At 49.5% G+C, this 20,592-nt stretch overlaps 1 protein-coding gene across 1 annotated transcript in view; it reads right to left on the reverse strand.

Moving 5' to 3' along the window:
* The window catches only part of KATNIP (katanin interacting protein), a 176,864-nt gene that overhangs the window by 14,554 nt on the left and 141,718 nt on the right, over positions 1–20,592 (reverse strand). The window contains exons 15-18 of the mRNA XM_055089749.1: positions 13,921–14,646; positions 12,906–13,111; positions 10,703–10,781; positions 3,618–3,795 (exon numbers count right to left, since the gene is read on the reverse strand). Coding sequence (XP_054945724.1) covers positions 3,618–3,795; positions 10,703–10,781; positions 12,906–13,111; positions 13,921–14,646 — 1,189 coding nt within the window. The remainder of the gene's footprint in view (positions 1–3,617; positions 3,796–10,702; positions 10,782–12,905; positions 13,112–13,920; positions 14,647–20,592) is intronic.

Genomic DNA, 20,592 nt, shown 5'->3' on the forward strand with positions numbered 1-20,592 from the left:
CCAGCCCTGATCTCACTACCACTGAGAGGCCTGGCCCTGGAGATAGGGTCCCAACTCTCAGCCTCTTGGGCGACCCCCTCCCCTCACCCTCCCATTTTCCTGGTGACTTTGAAGCTGCTGCCCTGGGAGGGACACAGGCTGCTGCCACATTTCCTAGATTTTTTTTTTTTTAAACATTCTATTTATTTATTTTGGTGGCGCAGCATGTGGGATCTTAGTTTCCAGACCAGGGATCGAATCCATGCCCCCTGCATTGGGAGCACGGATTCTTAACCACTGGACTGCCAGGGAAGGCCCCACGTTTCCTAGATTTTAAAATAAACTTTATGTTTTTCCTCTTACATTTTGCAGTTTTGGACTTGGAATAAATCTTACAATCGAAGTGTTCATCCAAGGAGGTAATGTTTCTTTTTTTCTCTAAAAGGCTGTTATTAAATTGATGGATGGTGTGTCTTACAATTACTGGCCTCTTAAAACTGAGGAAATTCAGCAATTTAACCCTGGGGTGTTTGTGGAATTAAGCTGACTGAGGTCTAAAGCTAGAGAACCTTCTGTTTCCTTCCAAAAGCAATTACCTCTCTGTCCTAGATATGGTGCCACCTCCAAAGCAAAACTACTGCCCAATTCTGAGAGTGGAGAGAACTGATGAAGCGTTTATAGCTGACAGTGAAGGGTTAGACACCCTCAAGAATATCTAAATGATACTTCCTAGCTCTGTCCACAAAAAAAGCCTAGAAACAAGGATTGACCCAGTAGCAATGAGCATCCCTAGTGGCTAGATTACGGTCTCTAAATACCATTTCCCACTAGAAGGAACCTGGGCTTCTTGGAGAAATAGCTGATTCCATGCCTGGGACAATACACATAAAAGAGGAACCTGGACTACCTTGTCACATCAGAAAGCAAGGCAGCTCTCAGAGACTACTATTTTACAAAAGGATTTGGGAGGTCCCAATGTCCAAAGAGGGATCAATTTGAGCATCAATAGGATAAAAACAGTAATAGATTGAAACCCTTCAAACACAGTAGGTTGAAATCCATGTGTTTATGGTAGTCAAAAGCAAACAAATGTTGTAAAGGATGCTAGAGAAACAATTTGCTCTTTTGAAAACTGAAAAATAAAGGGAAAGAATCAAACATTTAGGTTGTCTTTCCTGTTTGAATTGTACCTCAAAGTAACCAAATAATTGAGGGAAATTTTCCCTTTATTGACGAAAGAAGAGTGATAGGATCAGTGTATCACTGTTTCACAACCCCCAATAGAGTATAACAGATCTACCCACTAAGTATTGGCTGCCAACATCACAAAAAGCCTGACAACCAGATATTCCACGAGTCCTGAAGGGAATACACAGTGACATCCACGCCCTGATGGTTATGTCTTGCCCTAATGGTCAAACCTCGATCTGATCAGGCCTCTAGATCTGGTGAACAATTTACAAGAAATACAGGGGCCTGAAGAACAGGCTAAACGATACCATAGCGATGCAGCCAGTAAAATCCAGACTCAACAGGGCAAAAACCCTGGTTTCTTCAACAGATAATTTATAAGGAAAAAAAGAAGAAAGATGGAAGGGAACTTAGAGATTATGAGAGGCTTAAGAGACATATCAACCTACAAAGGAACTTACTTACAAACAGAAATAGACTCATAGTCATAGAAAACAAACTTATGGTTACCAAAGTGGAAAGAGGCGGGGGAGGGACAAATTAGGAGTTTGGGATTAAAATATACACACTACTATATATAAAATAGACAACCAACAAGGACCCACTGTGTAGCACAGGGAACTCTACTCAATATTTTGTAATAACCTGTAATGGAAAAGACTCTAAAAGAGGAATATGAATATATAGATATATGTATCTGAATCACTTTGCTGCTTACCCTAAACTAACACAACATTGTAAATCAACTATATGTCAATAAAAATTTTTTTTTAATAAATAAATAAAATTTTAAAATTAAAAAAAAAAATTATTTTTTGGCCGTGCCACTCAGTTTGCGGGATCCCAGTTCCCCGACCAGGGATCGAACCCGGGCCCTCTGCAGTGGAGTTGTGGAGTCCTAACCACTGGACTGCCAGGGAATTCCCCCCCAATTTTTTTAAAACGAGGCATAACAACCAATCACAATGTATGGACCTTACCTGGATGTCAATTCAAGGAACAAACTGTTATAAAAGGGGGAAAAAGATGGTCAGGGAAATAGAAACATGCTGGATATCTAGTAATTTAAGAAATGACTGTTAATTATTTCGCTGGAGTAGTGGTACTCAGATTATGTTTAAGTCCTTATTGTTTAGAGCTACATACTGAAATAGGTAGAGATGAAATACTATCAGACCCGGGATTTGCTGCGACGCTATCTGGGTAGAGGGTGGGTGTGGATGAGCAAGCAGGGCCAGCCATGAGCTGATCACCTTTACAGTCGGCAGCGGGGACCACAGTGTGCAGCAGTGTGACTCGCCAAGACGGCCCGCGAGCAGGCACTGACAGCAGGCCGTGAGGGCCGCGGCTAAGGGGCACCTTAGAGGAAAGCAGGTAGGAGTCCACCATGGACCCCACACACGCTCTGGGCCAGGGACGGGGCGCAGCTGTGATGTGGCAATTCCCCTCCCGCCCTCCAGCCACGGGAATTATTGTCCCCATTCTACTGATAAGGAAACTGAGGCATAACTTAGTGGTTAAATGTATGGGTGTTGGTCTCCCATGGACCCATGCTCAAATCACGACTCTGCCACTCAACTAGTGTGGGTGACAATTTTAACCTCTTTGTACCTCAGTTTCTTCATCTGTAGAGTGGGGGCCTCTTTGGGCTGTTTGAGGTTTAAATGAATGAATATCTGCAACCTGCTTAGCGTGGTCCAGTGTCTGGCATTTAATAAATGCTCAAAAAATGGCAGTTATAATTTCCGTTATTATTATTATTATCATGACTATTATTATTGGAGAGGTTAAGAAACTAGCTGGTAAGGGGCAGAGACAGGATTTGAACTCTCATCCCTCTGACTCCCCTAGACTCTTCTTGTTTGCACTTCCAGGCAGGGCCTAAGCCTGACAGCTGTCCTGATTCAGGGGGGCCGAGTGCCAGTCTGCAGATTCTGGGGCCCCGTGGATCAATGCTATATTCAGGCTTGTGTTCTCTTATTGACTTGACCCAACCTGGGCTTATGAATCTGACAAATGCAGAGGAAAGTACAGCTGTAGCCACCTGTGGAGACTTCCTCAGCTATCACCTCTGACCTCAGGGAGGGGAAAGCTTTCAGCCCCCGAAAGGTGGGGTCCCTCATGCCTAAACACCGAGCTAAAGGCTTAACAAGCAGCCACCATGTGCGAGGCCCATGCTAAGCACCGTGAAGAAAACACAAAGCACACCTGGGTCTGGAAGCAGGAGAGCCTGGCTTTCAATCCTGCCTACCTCTTCCAGTTGTGTGGCCCTTTTCTGGGCCTCAGTTTCCCTTGAGTATAAAATGGGCAGACCCCAGACCTCACGGGGTGGCTGGGAGAAGGTGGAATAGGAGATGCCGGTTGATGGTTGAGTCTGAAACCTACGATACAGATCAGGTCCCCAAACCCCTGCTGTCATGAGCCTTGCGCTTCTTACAGACACTCACTTGTCCAGGGTCCGGGAGTCGTTGGTGTACTCAGGGAGGTCATTCAAGTCTCTGGGGGAGGCAGAGATCTGGTGCAGGTTGATGGGCAGTGCCTGGCCGTCCTTGCCCACCACTTCCAGGCCTGTGAGCCCCAGGTAATGCAGGTCTCCCCAGGAGGCGGTGAAATTCAGCTGGAGGCCTGTAGCAGGAAGAAAAGTGTCCCGTGAACATCAGAGGTTCCAGAGGAGGTACCCAAGATGGAGAGAGGAAGAGGAGTGATCTTCAGCCTCTGCATTCTACCAACTGGAAAGCCCAGACTTCAGTGAAAGGGCCTTCAGAGTGGGCTCTGCACCTTTCCTCTCGGCGGCCCTTGGGCCTGGGTCACTGTTGATGCTTAGGAAATGTCTGCAGGATGAGTGCGCCGGTGTGGTTTAAACTTGCACACAGCCCTGGGTCTTTTCTCCACTTATCAATCACGTTGCCCACCCCATGCTTAACACCTTAGTGTGGCTTCCCACGCTGCTTGGCCAGCAGGCTTCGTCATCTGGCTTCTGCCTACTTCTCTAACCTCACCTGGCACCCAAAATCCCTTGCTCCACTCAGACTGTCTTTCAGTCCCTCACATTCACGATCCCCTCTCCCACCACAGGGCCTTTGCACATGCTGTTCTCTCCCTCCTGAACTCACATGGCCTAGGCGAACTTGTGCTCATCCTTCAGATCCCAGCTACTTCCTCAGGGAAGCCCTCCCAACTTCTTTGACCACATCAAGCCTCCACTCACAGCCTGCCATGTCACTGTGAACTTCCCCTTACATGCTCTGGTCACCAGTGTGATCTTGTGATCTTTTGGTAAATACCCATCTGCCCTGAGGGCAGAAATCCCATCTGTTTTGCTAGCTCATTGTGCCCCCAGAGCTTGCCACAGTACCTGCCACACAGTAGGAGCTCAGTACAGATGCAATGATTAAACAAGTAACTAAATAGAGGAGGCTGCAGCAGTGAGCCACAGGGTCAGAAATGGACATTTTATGCAAATTGGCCACTATCATGAGGATTCAAGGTAAAGGAAGTGACCCATGGTGACACTCCCATGCTTTTGCCCTTGTTCCACCCCTTCTCCATCAGGGAGCATTTAGGAGTGAACCTCTGGGCAAAACTGCGCAGGTGAGTCATTCATTTGCCCAGAAAGTGCAAAGCCGATGAATCTCTATCCAATATCTGGCTGGAGTTTCTCTTTCCTTAATGGTCTCCTGTTACAGCAGGACCAGGACCAAGCCCCATGAACTCTTCTACCCTTGGAGAACTGGGGGTCTACTTTAGCACTCTTTTGGGTGGCTGTGTTCCAAAGAGTCACACTTGTTGCAACTTTCACAGAATGCCAGCACCATAGCACTGGAAGAAGGAAGCCTGGATTCACGTAGCTCCACCCATTTCGGCTCAGGGAGGTTGCAGATGTCCTTGTGGCTGGAAGGGAGGCCAAGCCACGTGACCTCCCTGGAGCGTGGCTTCCTCTCCTACGCCCCTGTCGTTTCCAACATACATTTTGTAACTTGGTCTCAGATCCCTCTACCCTCCATGGTGCCAAGGTAACTCTGAGCATCTTGGGGGCACATGAAACAGATGTGTGACCAGCGTGGTCCTGGGCACATCATAGCTTCTCACAGCACCAGAAGCCTGCAAAATGGCCACAAATTCCTCCCACTGAGTCCTTGCCTCTTTGCAGTGTGATTTTGCCGCTTCTCCCATCCAGAAGTGGAGTCTATTTCTTCACTTCCTGAATCTGGGCCATGTGATTTGCTTTGGCCAATGGGACAGAAGCAAAAGTGAAGCACGCAGAGGCTGTAAAGCGCATGTATACAGGGGTTTGGCCTCTCTTTCCACACCTGGAGTCTTGCCATGTGAAGGAGCCAGGCTAGCCTCCCAACTGCAGGCCATGTAGGTGAAGACATCCTAGGTCATTCAGCTGCCAGCCCATCTGCCAGCTAACCAGACACATGAGCAGGGCCAGCAGAGGCCAGCCCGGCTCAGATGCAAAGGAATGCCCAGCCAAGCCACTGAATTATGATAAATCACAATTAATGGTGGTTATATTAAGCTGCTAAATTTGGGGTTGGTTTGTTTCTCAGCAGAAGCTAACTGATGCATTCCTTCTCATGATGAGTCTATGTTCAATTGTCATCTCCTCAGAGAGGCCCTGCCAGCCACCTGAACTCAAATAGCACGCTCTCCCATCACTCTCAAGACCCTTCCTCTGCTTTAATTTTTGTCATCTGACAAGATGTTCTACATTGATTTGCTTATTTGTTTTCATCAGTCTTTCCCACTAAGATGGAAGCTCCCTGGGGGCAGGGGCTCTGTTCGCTGTGTTCACTGTTGTTATCTCCAGAGCCTAGAATAGTGCCTGAAAACAGATGGTCAGTTAAGGCTTTTTTAAAAAAAATAAATGATTGATTGAAGAGTATGTGTTTAGTAGATACGTGTAGGTAAATGAATCAAAATACAATCATTTGAGTTTCACCAAAATCACAGTCAATGGTAAACATATTGCTACTATGGTACCAAGTCCTGTTATTGGCACTGGAGATTTAGGGGTAAATACATAGCAAAATCTCTCTAGGAGCTTCCACTGCAGTGAAGACAGACAATGAACACACATCAAAAAAATAATCTGATAGTTCCATAGAGTGATGAATACCATGAAAAAAATGAAAGAGATAAGACAGGGACTAACTAAGCAGGAACAGGGCTGGTCACGGAGGGCCTTTCTGAGGAGGTGACATTTGAGCTGAGACCTGGGTGATAAGAAGGAGGCCGCCATGCTGTAGCATTTCTGGAAGAACATTCTAGGCTTGAGAGGGCAGGAAGGGCAAAGGCCCTGGGATGGGAGCATATTTGATCTGTGGTTGGAACCAAGTGACTGAGGTAGAAGGTGGCGGAAATTGAGATCAGAAGGTTAGGTGGAGGCTAGATCATGTCATGAAGTCTGGATTTTCTTCTCTGCAGTGGGCAGCTAGGGAGGCTTAGATGTGGAAGCCGAGAAGTGACATGATCGGACCCGTGTCTTGGAAAGCGCACTGGGGTTGGACTCCATAGGGAGGCCAGGGAGGAGGCTGTTGTGATACCTGTGGCCAGGACAAAGGCAGTAGTGGTGAAAACGGGGGCAAAGTGGACAGATTCAGGATCTGTTTTGGAGACAGCATTGCCAGGGCTCTCAATGGCCTGTATGGAATTAATGAAGACAGAAAATGTTTCTGACCCAAGGGACAGAGTAGCTGTGGATACCATTCCTGAGATGGAGAAGGCCTGGAGGTGGAGGAGGGAGGGGATTTAGATCAGGGGGATCCCTGTGAGGGAGAAATGCCACCTCCCCCTCGAAACAAGAGGCAGCACCCCAGACTCTCCCAAGCCTGCCACCCCTTTGTTTGCCTGGCAAGATGCACTGTGATGCCATCTAATCTAGGGCTGCTCTGAAAGTGATTACTCTCCTTTTTGAGCTAATATCCGTGTTCCATATTCATTTTCCTCTGGTGTATCAATTAGTATTTATATAAATGGAAATTAATTTTGTTAGTTCTCGCCCATGTTTCAACTCTCTCAGCTCCTTTCCTATTCATCACCGCTGATATTTGCAAAACTTCCAAAATTAGTGTCATCTGCAAATTAGCAAGTCATATATCCCCGTTCAAAACATTAATAGGATTGGCCGTATTTACCAACCCCAGCGCATCCCCCCTGGGTCACTTTATCAAAGCTCTCTTCATTTGCACAGGCTGGGAAAGTAGGGTTAGGATTTGGGATACAATGAGGAAAAAGCCAAAGGTTCAGAGAAGAGAGATTTGGAAATCACAGGCCTCAAAACGGGCAGAGGGTCCTTGATCAGGAGGTTCTTCTGCCTTCCTGCTGAGTAGAGACGCAGAGAAATTACACTTTCCTTGCAGCAAAAAGGTCTTGGAGCGCTACTCCAGGGCAAAACTCCCAAAGGCACTGAAATAACATTTCCAAGAAAGGTCAGAAGCCGGTTCAGTGGGACAGACATTTACAGACAGCATATTTGGGGAAATCATCAGATGAAGAGGACAGTGGCTGCTTCTGGCCTTCCTTCCTCCCTTCCTTCCTTCCTTCCTTCCTTCCTTCCTTCCTTCCTTCCTTCCTTCTTTCCTCCCTCCCTCCCTCCCTCCCTTCCTCTGATTATGGCACTCTAACCTCCTCTGAAGCACTGTATGGGAGGCTGACTCCTCACCCTTGGCTCCAAAGATGGGCTTCTGACCCAGGCCGGGCCAATCCGTGTTTTCCATCACACCCCCCTCCCTCCCCGCCAAGGTGAGCCACGGTGATTATTAGTTAAGGATGGGCACGTGAGCCAAGCCAGGTGAGGAGACAATTCTGGGACAACTGTTGGACTTATTGGGGAAACAGAAGTTCTTTTACCTGGGATTACCGGGTAGAGCTTCTAGGAGCACCCATGTGGACAGAGTCTGAATGGGAGACGGACAAGAGAGTGAGAAATAGGGCAGAGAGATGCAGGGAGATGCCAAGGCTTGATGATGTCATTTGCACACCTGGATCCAGCAGTATGGGGAAACTAGCAACGCCTGATCTTTTTAGTTGCATAAGCTAAGAAATGCTCTTTTTTGCTTAACTCAATTGGAATTCAAGTTCCATTGTTCCCCCCCGACCCCGCCCCTCAGGATCCTGACCAACCTAGGGGAGTCCAGACTAAACAAGAAATGACTGCTGTCTTCCAGGACCTTACAGCTCTGTGGGGATGCTGACTCTTCCCAAAGACCTCTGGGGTGAGGCAGCCCCTCAGGGAGTCTGTTGAGTGGTGAGGACCTGGGCTTTGAATTCAGATACGCTTGGTCCCGTTCTTGGCCTTGTACTAGCTGTGTGACTTTGGGTGGCTTTCTCAATTTCTCGGAGCCTCAGTTTCCTAATCTAATCTGAAAAATGGGGAGAATAAGAGCTGTGAGTGAGATAAGGGAGGGAAAGCCCCAGCACGGTGCCTGAATGGGATACGCAACCAAGCCTCAAACCAGGCTCTTGACTACATTAGGTTGGCCTTTAAATTACTCGGTTGTCCGAAAGTAATTGAGAGAGAGTTCTGGAAAGTAAGGGGCTGTGAGGATTCAAAGGAAGACTTCGTCTTTTCTAAGAGGTAATTTGTCCTCGTGGAGTGAGGGAGGGAGAGCTGAATTCTCAGTGGGCGCCGTGGGGAAGGCTTCTGGGGATGGGATGGGATTAGGCGGGGCCTTAGGAAGGCGCGTGGAGGACAGTGTGGGGCACCGCCCAGATCCAACCTCCCAGTCCCCAGGGCTGAAGGGCTCTTCCCCCCAGTGGCTGGGAGTGCTGACAGCTGACGGCCCACCGCTGAGTCCCCCCACTTGGGGCTAACCTTGGCTTTGCCCCTCGCCAGCCCATATCCAGTGATATGTTAACACAGGCGTGTAGAGGCCCAGCCCCCTTACTCAACTCAGGGACAACTTCCAGGGGACTGTGCAGCTCCCTGTGGAGCTGGCAGAGGCCTTGGTGTGACTGCCCCGCGGCCCAGCTCTCCCTCGGCCCAGCCCTGCTTCCTGCCCTCCCCCAAAGCATATGCCCCAGGAAACTCCGGCTCAGAGGCTGCTTCTTGGGAACCCAATGACAGTCGACATCCTTTCAATGGGCAGGGATGGAGAGCAGGGAACAGAAGCCGCAGGGGGAGGTGGGGGCGGGGAGGAGCGGAGCAAGGAGGAGGCTAAACTGACACTTTCCGGCTTCGGCTTCGTTCTGGAGATGATGGTGGGGAGGTGGGGAGGTGGGGAGGGGGGCGTGACAATGGCACGTCTCTTCTTTTCAGAAGATAACTGGAGGCAGATGACAGGCACAAGGGGGCAAGAAAGAGCAGGAGGGGGGCTTCCCTAGTGGTGCAGTGGTTAAGAATCTGCCTGCCAATGCAGGGGACACGGGTTCGCGCCCTGGTCCGCGAAGATCCCACATGCTACGGAGCAGCTAAGCCGGTGCGGCACAACTAATGAAGCCCGCGCGCCTAGAGCCCGAGAGCCACAACTACTGAGCCCGCGTGCCACAACTACTGAAGCCCGCGCGCCTAGAGCCCGTGCTCTGTAACAAGAGAAGCCATCGCAATGAGAAGCCCGCACACCGCAACAAAGAGTAGCCCCCGCTCGTCACAACTAGAGAAAGCCCGCGCGCAGCAAAGAAGACCCAACGCAGTCAAAAATAAATAAATTTTTTTAAAAAAGAAAGAGCAGGAGGGGAGGCCGCAGCGAGCAAGCCCCCAGAGCCTTGTGAACAGGGAACCGGTGGGAGAGATCACAGCGCAACGCTGGGCCTGAGGATTCCCTGGGATGCAGGTGGAGGTGCTGGTGGGAAGTACGCGGAGTAAGAGAGGAACTGGCTGGAATGGCACACAGGCAGAGGAGACAGAAGAACAGACACAGCGAAACCCAGACGGGATCTGCTCAGAGGCCACCAACCAGCAGCCGGCTGGCCGAACACACGTGTTTTGTTTGGCTCATAGAGCGTTTTAAAATCCTGTAAAATTAGTCACCAACATTGAAAAATCTGGAGAGTTCATGTAAAAATCCAGATCTCTGGCTTCTCAGAAGACCTGGCACCTGCGCCGGTACTCCTGCTGCCTGCCCCACCCCACCTAGACCCAGGAGGAGGCAGACTTTCTCTGCTCCAGCATCTGCTCTGTGGTCCAGTTTGAAGGGGCAACTCAAACCCCTGACTGACAGATGCCCAGGTCTCTCTGGCTCTTATGTCTTCTTGCTCTATAACTTCTGGGCTCTGACGGCCGCCCCCCGGGTCAGGGCTGCAGCTAACACGTAAGACGTCTGCGTGTGAAATGCAGAAGTGCCCCTCTGGGGGGGCACACTGCCAGGAGGACCCCTCCTCTGAAGGGATGCAGCCCTGCCCGGGCCTGTGTCGCCAATGCAGGCTGGTTTCAGCCCTGACTTATCCCCGGACCTGGTGTCTCTGTGCCAAGGTGCAACCTGCCCAACTGTCCCGGGAAACCCCGTCCCAAGTGGCCATGACTCCCTCCCCACCCCCGACCCGTGAAGGTCCTCCTTCCCCTGACACTGCGCCCAGAGAAGATACTCACAGATGCCCTGGTAGATGCCTGGCTCTGGCGTAGTGACTTCAGGGACAGGGGGGCTGGGGGGCAGCTCTGGTTCAGGGGTCTGCACGCAGGTTGGAGAGAAGCAGAGGGAAAGGGGGTGATTTTAGTGATACCCACGCAGCTCACTGGACATCTTCCCAGCTAGATGCCCACTCTGCCCCAGGTAGGTCCCGGTGTCTTTTCTGGTGTTTTCTGCCCTGGTGGGAGCTCCATGACTGGTAATACGGGCGGGCCCAGAAACCCTGAGTGCATCTGAGTCCTTGCCGGAAGTTCTTACTGGCAGGGGAGGAGTTTGACACTGACCAGCTCAGGTGATGAGATTTTCTGGAACAGGGAAGGGCCCTATCTAGTTTATGTAGTGAACTAGAGGAAGGGGGGAGGGAGAGAGATCGGGAGGGAGGGATGGAGGGAAGGAGAAGAAGGAATTCAAACGTAGAGAGTGGTTCTCAACCCTGGGGCCTGTGCATCTGCATTTTTAAAACCTCCTCTGTGATTCCCATGCGCAGGCAGATAAAGAACCCTTGGTCTACAGACAAGGTGGGCTGCCACACCCTGCTTCTTGGGTCTCTATGTAAACTCTTTTCATTAGATCTCTGCACCGTAAGTCAGGGTAGAAGTAAGTGCCTGTACTACTTCACAGACAGGAAAGCTGAGATGCAAAAAGAGGTGAAGTCGCTTGTCTGGATCTTAGAGTTTTTAGTGGGGATGGTGTTTCGGTACCCAATGACACCCTGATGACCCCTCAGTCCAGCCCCTAGGGACAGCCCCTCCAGGCCCCTGCCCGGCTATGGGGAGGAGGGAGAGGAAGGTCGTCTGCCGGAAGTTAACCCCTGACGCTGAGTGGCCTGCCGGAAAGCTGCTGCCCTGGAACCCACGTGCCTTCTCCTGTCTTCCCTGGCGCCCTGCCCTCCCTGAGCCTCCTGCCACGCCCCCCGGTGGATGCACCCACCCGGTACACCTAGGCGGGCGTGGGGCGGCTCCAGTCCAGCCACCTGCTGGGGTGTGACACTGACGTGGCCTCCCTGAGCTCGAGGGCCTATCTCTAAGGCAGAGAGAGTGATCCCTCCCTGCCCCTCCCAGGACTAGATCCTATCAGAGCTCCTGAGCAGGGACTTTGCCATTTGGAAAATGTTGGGGGAATGAAAGGCCACAAGGCCATCTCCCAGCTGGAGGCCTGCGCAGCAAAGCCAGACCACGGACATGTTTTGCGGCCCACAGAAGGGTTGAAAACATCATGAATTAGTTGCCAACATTTCTTAACGGAGAGATTCTTACACAACAATCCAGATTTCTGGCTTTCTTTGAAAAAATCAGGACAACCATCAACAATGAGCTAGCCTGTCTGAGTGGGCAGGGCAGGGGCATGTCACTGTACCGCCTTGGTCATGACCTTCTTGTGTCCGAACCTTTTGTCCGTGGTTCCTGGTTCTTTCCACTCTTCCCCCAACCCTCTCTGACGGTCTCCTCTTTCTCCTATGGCCTCAAGAACATCCCCAGAGACCCTGGTGTCTCTTCACCTTGATTACTTGTCTTTGACTTGGGCTGACCCTTGCCCTGAAGGTCATCTTTCATATTTGATAATTTGTCCATTAAAAGCACAGACTTTGGAGTCCTGCATTCAAGTTCCAGCCTTGTTATTCTCCCAAGATGTGCCCTTGGGCAAGGCCCTTAGCCTGTCTGAGCCTTGCTTTCCTAAACGGGGATATTAATCATCTCTACTCCAAGGGCTGTCAGGAGGGTTAAACACGATAACAAGGTGCTCCACAACTGGATCACGGTATGTGCCCAATAAGTGATTGCCAGGATCATCATTCTTTTAATTCTCAAGTCCGTCTATTAAAAGCATTTCTAGCCCTTCCATCAAAAACAACCGTGAGTGATCAAAATGCAACCCAAAGCAAAAATTCCCCTGAGACTGCCAACCTCTAAATCACAGAAATGACACAGAACTGATTTCCCCTAGCTTTGATTAAAATTTGACTACTTCCTTCACTTTGGTTTAAAAACAAATAAAAAATAATTAGAGAACGAAACATGACCTACAGAACAAAAACGAAGCAGAAAAATGGGAAATGTCGAAACGGGAGCACCAGCAGCTTAAAGGAGATGCATCTTCACTCCTCCTGGTACACTCTGAGTCAGGAGAAGAAGTCTCTTTGGGGCGCCCACCCGCCTCCAGTCCTACCCGGTCATCAGCCCAGGAGCCAGCCTGGGTGTAGGGCCTCTCCTCCCCGTGGCCGTCGGCCGTGCTGGGCCTCCTCAGCACCTCCTCGCACCGCAGGCTGCACAGGCTCTCCACGTCCAAGTCAAACGTCTCATCAGAACAGAAGATGGCCTCAAGAATGTCATCATCGGTTGTGAATAAGATCGTGTCTCCAAAGTGCTCTGGAGCTGACAGGGGTACCAGGAAGACAGAAGAGTCAGCTCACCCCATGTCCCAGTGATGTGCAGACCGGGAACCTAAACCCATCAATCTTTGGGCTAGAAAGTCCCAAACCACTAACAGGTCTTGATTTGTGTAACTGAGCCTTATTCTTCTTCACGTATTTGCAAATGGAATTCACGGACCATAAGAACCACATAGGTTTAATGAAGGCACCTAATCTAATGAGAATCACTGTGGTCTGTCATGAAATAAGGGATGTTTCTTAGGCGTGGGTGAGGCACGGTAGCTGATGCTGTTGGTGCCCCATTCAGTTCCTTTGCCGATCCTTATAGGGGGCCTTCCTGGAAGGGTGTGGGAGTTACGTCCCAACCAGGGGAGTCTGAGGGTTCCAAAGCCCTGCTGCTTTGCCTTAAGGCAGGACAGACCCTGCAGTTTACACTCCAGAGCTCCGCTTGGGATCAGGCTGAGGCTGGGCTTCCCCTGAAACGATATCCTTGCCTCGCTTCTCCCCCCGACCCTTCCATATCCTACACCCCTCCCTGCCCTACAGGGTCTCCTGAGAGCACTCCCTCCATAACTCACTTGCACTCATCAGGCTCAGGCCCTAGGAAGCTAAGTAAGGCTGGTACCCAGGGGAGGCGTTTCAATGAGGTCAGCTCTTTCACACCCAGCAGCAAAAGGCGAGGAGCGGGCCAGCTCTTGGAAAGGAGAGAGACATGTCTGTCACTGGCTAGCCACTAAGTTTAGTTTTTCCTCTGAGCCTCAGCGAGTAGCAGGTAGGGGCTTCGAGAGCATTCTTACAGACATACTGTACCTCCCGTCAGGGTTCCTGAGGCCTTGGCGATTTCTCCCTTAAAGATGCACTGTGTATCTAACATCATCGTGATGTCCTTCACACCCCGGAAGGAATGTATCCGCGATTTATTGTAATTCCAGATCCTGATCAGGGCGACTTGGCAAGGCTGCACGAAGTCCATGGAGATGGAGTGGGACTTGCCTGGCGTGAAGGGGGCCAGCCAGACATGCATGTCGTCCTGGGTCCTATTCACCCCGTCGATAAGGTTGGTGACCACACGGGGGTCTTTCCCATAGGCCGGTAAGATATTGATGTCCGGGGGGTCGGCCTGAATGTTCGCAATTCGCACCGGCTCTCCCTTGGAACTGAATATTTCTATCCCGTTAAGGCCAACGTAGTGCCTGTCCCCCCATGTGGACTTGATGTCGACGACCAAGTGCTGTCCATAAGGCAAGACGGGGATCTTAAAGTCACCCCTGTCCTCTATCTCTAGGGAGCCGTGGTCCTGTCCTTTCATGGGCTCCGGCTTCTCCTCCTTCCTGGGGTGTGGCTGGTCGCTGTGCTGGCTGCTCTTCTGCTGCTGCAGGAACTCATCCAGGACGTCGCCTTGGAACTCCACGTTGGAGATGCGTCCCCGGTGGGAGTGGTCAAAGACGGTGAGGGAGTTCCACGATTCACGTAAGGTGTGTTCCTGCTTGCTGTGCCACTGGGGCCGCAGTGGCGTCCGGGTGGACCAGGCACCTTCTGGAAGGAAGGACACAGGAGAGGCGAAGCCCCATTAGTGGCGTGTGTGGAAGTGGGGACCCTTAGAGATCGTTTCACCCAGTGGCTCTCAGCTGGGTGGGGGTCACCCTCAGGGGGAAATTCTAGAAACCAGTGGGTGGTTCGATGCTCTTGGCTGTCTCAGTGCCTATTGGCCCTGCTGGCACTTGAAGGGTGGGACCAGGGATACGACTGTCCCTCACTGCCGGGGATGGTTCCAGGCACAGAGTATGCTCTCCTGTCTCAGGCACCATTCAGGTCGGTAAAAAAATTGTTTATGGTCACCCGAGTCTGGAACCTAGTTGTTTTACAAAGAGCACAGTGTTTCTTGGTGTACTTTGAATTTTCTAAGAATGCGACTACCATGCAAATCAAGGGAACACTCTCTGCTTGTGTGAGAACCTCTTCAGAAACTCACACGACCCAGGGCGATGCTGTTGCCTGCGGAGTCTGAGTCAGCAACCCCAGGGTCTGCTCTGAAGGCTGTCACAGCCACGTGACTCTAACGGGGTGTTTCAAAGACTGCCTAATAGCAGGCGGAAGGCTTGTGAAAGAATGTTACATGGGAAAAGAAAGAGCCAGATGGGCCATTTTAGATGCGGCCTCTCCTAGTGTGGGCAGCATGTCCCGACGTGTTAATATCATCGTTTCTGCGTGGTGAGTAGGAAAGACTTGTACTTTCTTCATTGACACCTTATCTTCTAAGTTCCCTACGTGTATTATTTTTATAACCAGGGACAAATTCTATTAAAAAACCAAACAACCCAGGTATATTACAAGGTAAGGAATTTACTTCTACTTGTGCTTAAACTGGCTCCAAGAGCCGAAGTTGCGTCTGAGGCATGCGGAGAACACGGGCCCGGCCCTCAGAGGCATGGCTCTCAGGGCCCTGCTCTCCTGCTTGTAGAATATTAAAGCCCTGGCGTGTGCATCTAAGCAGTGGCCGGTCCTCACGGCCACGCCATGGCTAACTGCCATCTAAGGGTGTCATTCTGGAAAAACAGCAGCTGATGACACTGACATTCTGTTTTTCCTTCTTTCATATCGTGCTGCGCCCTGCACTCCATTTTCTGCCTGTCTCCTCGGGGGCCTGGCCCCATCAATTATCTCCTCTCTCCAGAATCTTCAATCACTCCTTCCCCCCTGGCATCTTCCCCTCTCTCTGTCTGCAGACATGCATAAATCTCTCCTACCTGAAAGAAAAAGGAAACTGACCTGATCCTGGGGCTGGCTCCCTCCCACCACCGTCCTATTTCCTCCCTCCTTTCACCGAAGACACTGCATCCTCATCACGACTGCCCTCTCTCACCACCATCACCCTCTCTCAACCCCCTGAAACTTGGCTCCTGTGTGCAGAGTTGTTGTTTTGCCCACCCAGACTCCACTTCTCCTTCTCCTAGGAACAAAATTCTGATTTTCCCCACCTTCAGTCCACGCAGATTAGGCAAACACTGACAGCATCCTTCCAAGCTGGGCTCGTGAAAGGAACTACGGGGAGAGAGAGGGGCTCTCTTTAAATTGGCACTGCTGAGCTGGTAGGATGGAGGGGTGGAGTTGTTGGTGGCCATTTGCTACACTGTGTGGGGGGAGCCTGGCTGAGAATGAAGCCAACCTGGGGAACATGAGCTGAGAGATGGAGAGTCCTGATGACAATCATTTGAGTCCCTGGATCCAGCTGCACCTGAAGTCAATCCCTTTGTGGTTTTCTGTTCCTGGCACATCCATAAGAGTCCTACAATTCCCACAACCCTCCACTGAAGTGACTTTCTCCAAGTACACAACCTTTTCTCAGTCCTCCTTCCCTGCTTGACATCCCAGGCAAAGCTCCTCCACTCAGCAGTCCCCCCTCCACCAGCTTAGGAGACATCATCCCTTCCTGGTTCTCCACTTCCCCAGCCAACAGCTCCTCTCTTTGTGTCATGGCGTCCTCCACTCCTCCCTGCACCCTAAGTCTGGTTGAGCCCAAACCCCTCAGCTCCATGCCATCCTCTCTCAACACTCCTCATCCAGCTCCTGGCTCCCACGCAGGCCCTACTCACTGACATCAGCCAAGTTCTGGCCTCTCTTCCTGGGGTACCATCTTCCAATTCCAAAGACCCCTTGGACGGCCCAGACGTGTCCACTCTGTCACTTCAAACTCCGGGTACCTAAAATGAAGTCTGTCATCAACCCCTCTAACTGGCATTATCTCTACTACACTGAGAATAAAGAAAATCTAACTCCTCACCGTGTCCCTAGGGCCCTGAGTGTGGACCCCCCAACTCCCGGCTGACTTCTCCAGCCTAGCCTCACACCCTTCTCTCCACAAGCATCCCACTCCAGCCACGCCAGCCTTCCATTCCATGGACACAAGTCTCTCCTTGCCTCAGAGTCTTTGCCCTTACTGTGCCCTCTGCCAGGAACGCTCTTCCCCCAGAGCCCCACTCCGCTGGCTCTTCTTGACACCCTCCTTCTTGGAGAGGCCTTTTCTGCCCTGTTCCCTGCTGCATCCCAGGGCCTGGCACAGAACCTGGTGCCTGGAAGTACTCAATAAATGTGCGCCAGTAAAGGGACGGGTGGTTGGCGCCACCACCACGTACCCCCTGTCCTCAGGGCTGGAAGCCGAGGGACTCCCCCTCCACCTGTCAGTTCTCCTGCACCTCCTGTCCTCTCCCCTCCTTCTCAGCTGTCATTAACAAGACCCCAGGAGTTCCTTCCATCCTTTCTTCCAGGCATGAGGCTTAACATCTGGCAGAAGAAACTTCCCATGTGGATCGTCATGACCTCAGTTTACTGTGATTTGATTTCCACTGACTGAAATGAATGGGCTGGGTTGGTCTGCAAGGGCAACCGAGGAGAAAGCACCAAAAGTCACACGTCAGGGACTCAGCCTGCCTTCCTCTGCCGGGGTGTGCAAGAAAGGCAGGACTTGGCTTTCATCCTGCATCTGCTTTCTGACCTATTCTCCCCGAGATGTACGTACGCCCTGGGTTTTAAAAGCAGAGAGGTATAGACTTTGTCTTAGACCTCTCAGATGAAACAGCAGGCTGGGGCCCACGTTTCCCTCTATCACACATGACTCATTAGTCTTTGGGAGTTGGGCAACTGCTGGGATTGGTGCTTTGTTCCTGTCTGTCAACATTCCTGCCAACAAATCTGAACCGACAACAGAAAGCTACTGCTTTAATCTGCGGTCCGCATGGTCTGGGAGGGACCGTTATGAGATGACGGGATTAAAGGTTCAAAACTACTCTTTGGTGGAGATTAATATGAACTGCAAAGTTCTGAACTTCAGTTTATAAAAATCACTGGCACCACTATGAGGTAGGCATTAATTGCTATTAAAATGGGAAGTGAAAAAGCATGTAGTGAGATGCAACAGAACCACGTTTATTTGAGATGAACAGCCCATTAGCCATAGCTGATTGGACTAGGAGTGGACACCTGACCCATGCCAGCCAATCAGCTTCTGCCCTGAGACTCTGGAATTGCATTCTGGAGCTAGAGCTGGGAAATTGTCACTTTTGGACTGCGAAGCCATTTCCTGCCATGTGCACAGAGGAGGGGTGAGGAAGAGTGGACCTGCAAAGAAGCATAGGCAGGGCCCAGCAGCCCTGGAGAGTCATGGAGAAGCTTCCTCGGTGCCTACTGGCTTTCCGGTTCCTCCTTCAAATCCCATGTGATGCTTCCTGCCTTTGAGGGTTCAGGAGCTTCTCAAATAACAGCCCATTTTACTGCTCAAACTGGGCCGATGAGATTTCATTCACCTGTAGCTAACTGACCCCTGATAAAGACACTTCCAAAATGCAGATGTCATTACAATGAAATACTTTGTTTAACAAAAGGATTTCCAGGCTCTCTATTATGGTGACAGCACGATTCCAGTCCCAGGGAGGATCGTGGGCAGTCATTCATTCTACAAGCACTGTTGGAAGGCTTGGCCCCCACCTTTCCTGAAGGGCATGGCTACGGGATTTGGCTTTATGTAATGGGTAATTTAAAATTTCTAAGCAACTTTCCTTTTTAGCATGACCAGCTTAACAAGCATGAAATCTCAGGGGCTCAGTTCTTAATGTGTGTTGAGCCAAGCAGTGAAATGCCTGGAAGGAAGTTAAAGTGAGACAAAGTCTTCTGAACATGGGCAAGTTAGAAAAATGCCCATCACCTCATAACTCCCAGAGGTTCTTTGGGTCTGTTTACCAGGAAGGTGTGGAATTGCCTAGCTCTTCTGGGGCAGGTGGCTGATGACAACTGGGGAAACAGGGCACTGTAGGGTAGTAGTTCGAAGCACGGATGCTGGAGCAGGACTACCTGTGTTCAAATCCTGCTCTAACCCTTATTGGCTGTGTGACCCGAGGAAAGTTACTTAAACTTCACATTTTCTTTTCTTTTCTCTTTTTTAATCATATAACTTTCAGGTGTACAGCATTGTGGTTCAACATCTGTATACACTACAAAGTGATCACCACCATAAACATAGCTCCCATCCATCACCATACATTTGACCTCCTTCATCCATGTCACCCACACCCCAACTGCCTTCTCCTCTGGTAGCCACTAATCTGCTCTCCATATCTATAAATTTGTCTTTGTTTTATTTTGTTTGTTTTGTTTATTAGATTCCACATATTAGTGAAGTCATCGGTATTTGTCTTTCTCTGTCTGACTTATTTTACTTAGCATAATACCCTCAAGGTCCACTCATGTTGTTGCAAATGGCAGGATTTCATTCTTTTTTATGGCTGAGAAGTATTACATTGTACATACATTATTCCAGGTACATATATACTATATATATATATATATATATGTATATATATACCACCTCTTCTTTATTCATTCGTCAGTGGACACTTAGGTTACACTTAGGTTTTTTCCATATCTTGTCTCTTGTAAATAATGCTGCAATGAACATGGGGGTGCATATATCTTTTCAAATTAGTGTTTTCATGTTCTTCAGATAAATACCCGGAAGTGGTATAGCTGGGTCATACAGCAGTTCTATTCTTAATATTTTGAGGAACCTCCATACTGTTTTCCATAGTGGCTGCACCAATTTACAATCTCGCCAACAGTGTACAAGAATTCCCTTTTCTCCACATCCTCTCCAACATTTATTATTTCTTGTCTTGTTGATAGTAGCCATTCTAACAGGTGTGATGGGACATCGCCTTGTGGTTTTGATTTGCATTTCCTTGATGATTAGTGATATTGAACATCTTTTCTTGTGCTTGTCAGCCATCTGTATGTCTTCTTTGGAAAAATGTCTATTCAGACCCTCTTCCCACTTTTAAATCTGTTTGTTTGTTTTTTGTTGTTGAGTTGTATGAGTTCTTTATATCTTTTGGATATTAACCCCTTAAAAGATACATGATTTGCGAATATCTTCTCCCATTCGGTAGGTTGCCTTTTCATTTTGAGGATGGTTTCCTTTACTGTACATAACCTTTTCTGTTTGATGTAGTCCCATTTATTTATTTATGCTTTTGTTTCTCTTGCCTTTGGAGTCAGATCCACAAAAACATTTCTAAGGCTGATGTCAATAAGGTTACTGCCTATGTTTTCTTCTAGGAATTTTATGGTTTCAGGTCTTATATTCAAGTCTTTAATCCATTTTGAGTTAATTTTTGTGTATGGTGTAAGATAGTGGTCTAGTTCCATCCTTTTGCATGTGGCTGTCCAGTTTTCCCAACACAATTTATTGAAGAGACTGTCCTTTCTCCATTCTATGTCTTTGCTCCTTTGTCACTGATTAATAGTCCATATGTGCATGGGTTTATTTCTGGGCTCTCAATTCTATTCCATTGATCTGTGTGTCTCCTTTTGTGCCAGTATCATACTGTTTTGATCACTATAGCTTTGTAGTATAATTTAAAATCAGGGAGCATGATGCCTCCAGCTTTGTTCTTCTTTCTCAAGATGCTTTTGGCTATTTGGGATCTTTTGTGG

Source organism: Physeter macrocephalus, chromosome 14, assembly GCF_002837175.3.
Source record: "Physeter macrocephalus isolate SW-GA chromosome 14, ASM283717v5, whole genome shotgun sequence".
NCBI lineage: Eukaryota > Metazoa > Chordata > Mammalia > Artiodactyla > Physeteridae > Physeter > Physeter macrocephalus.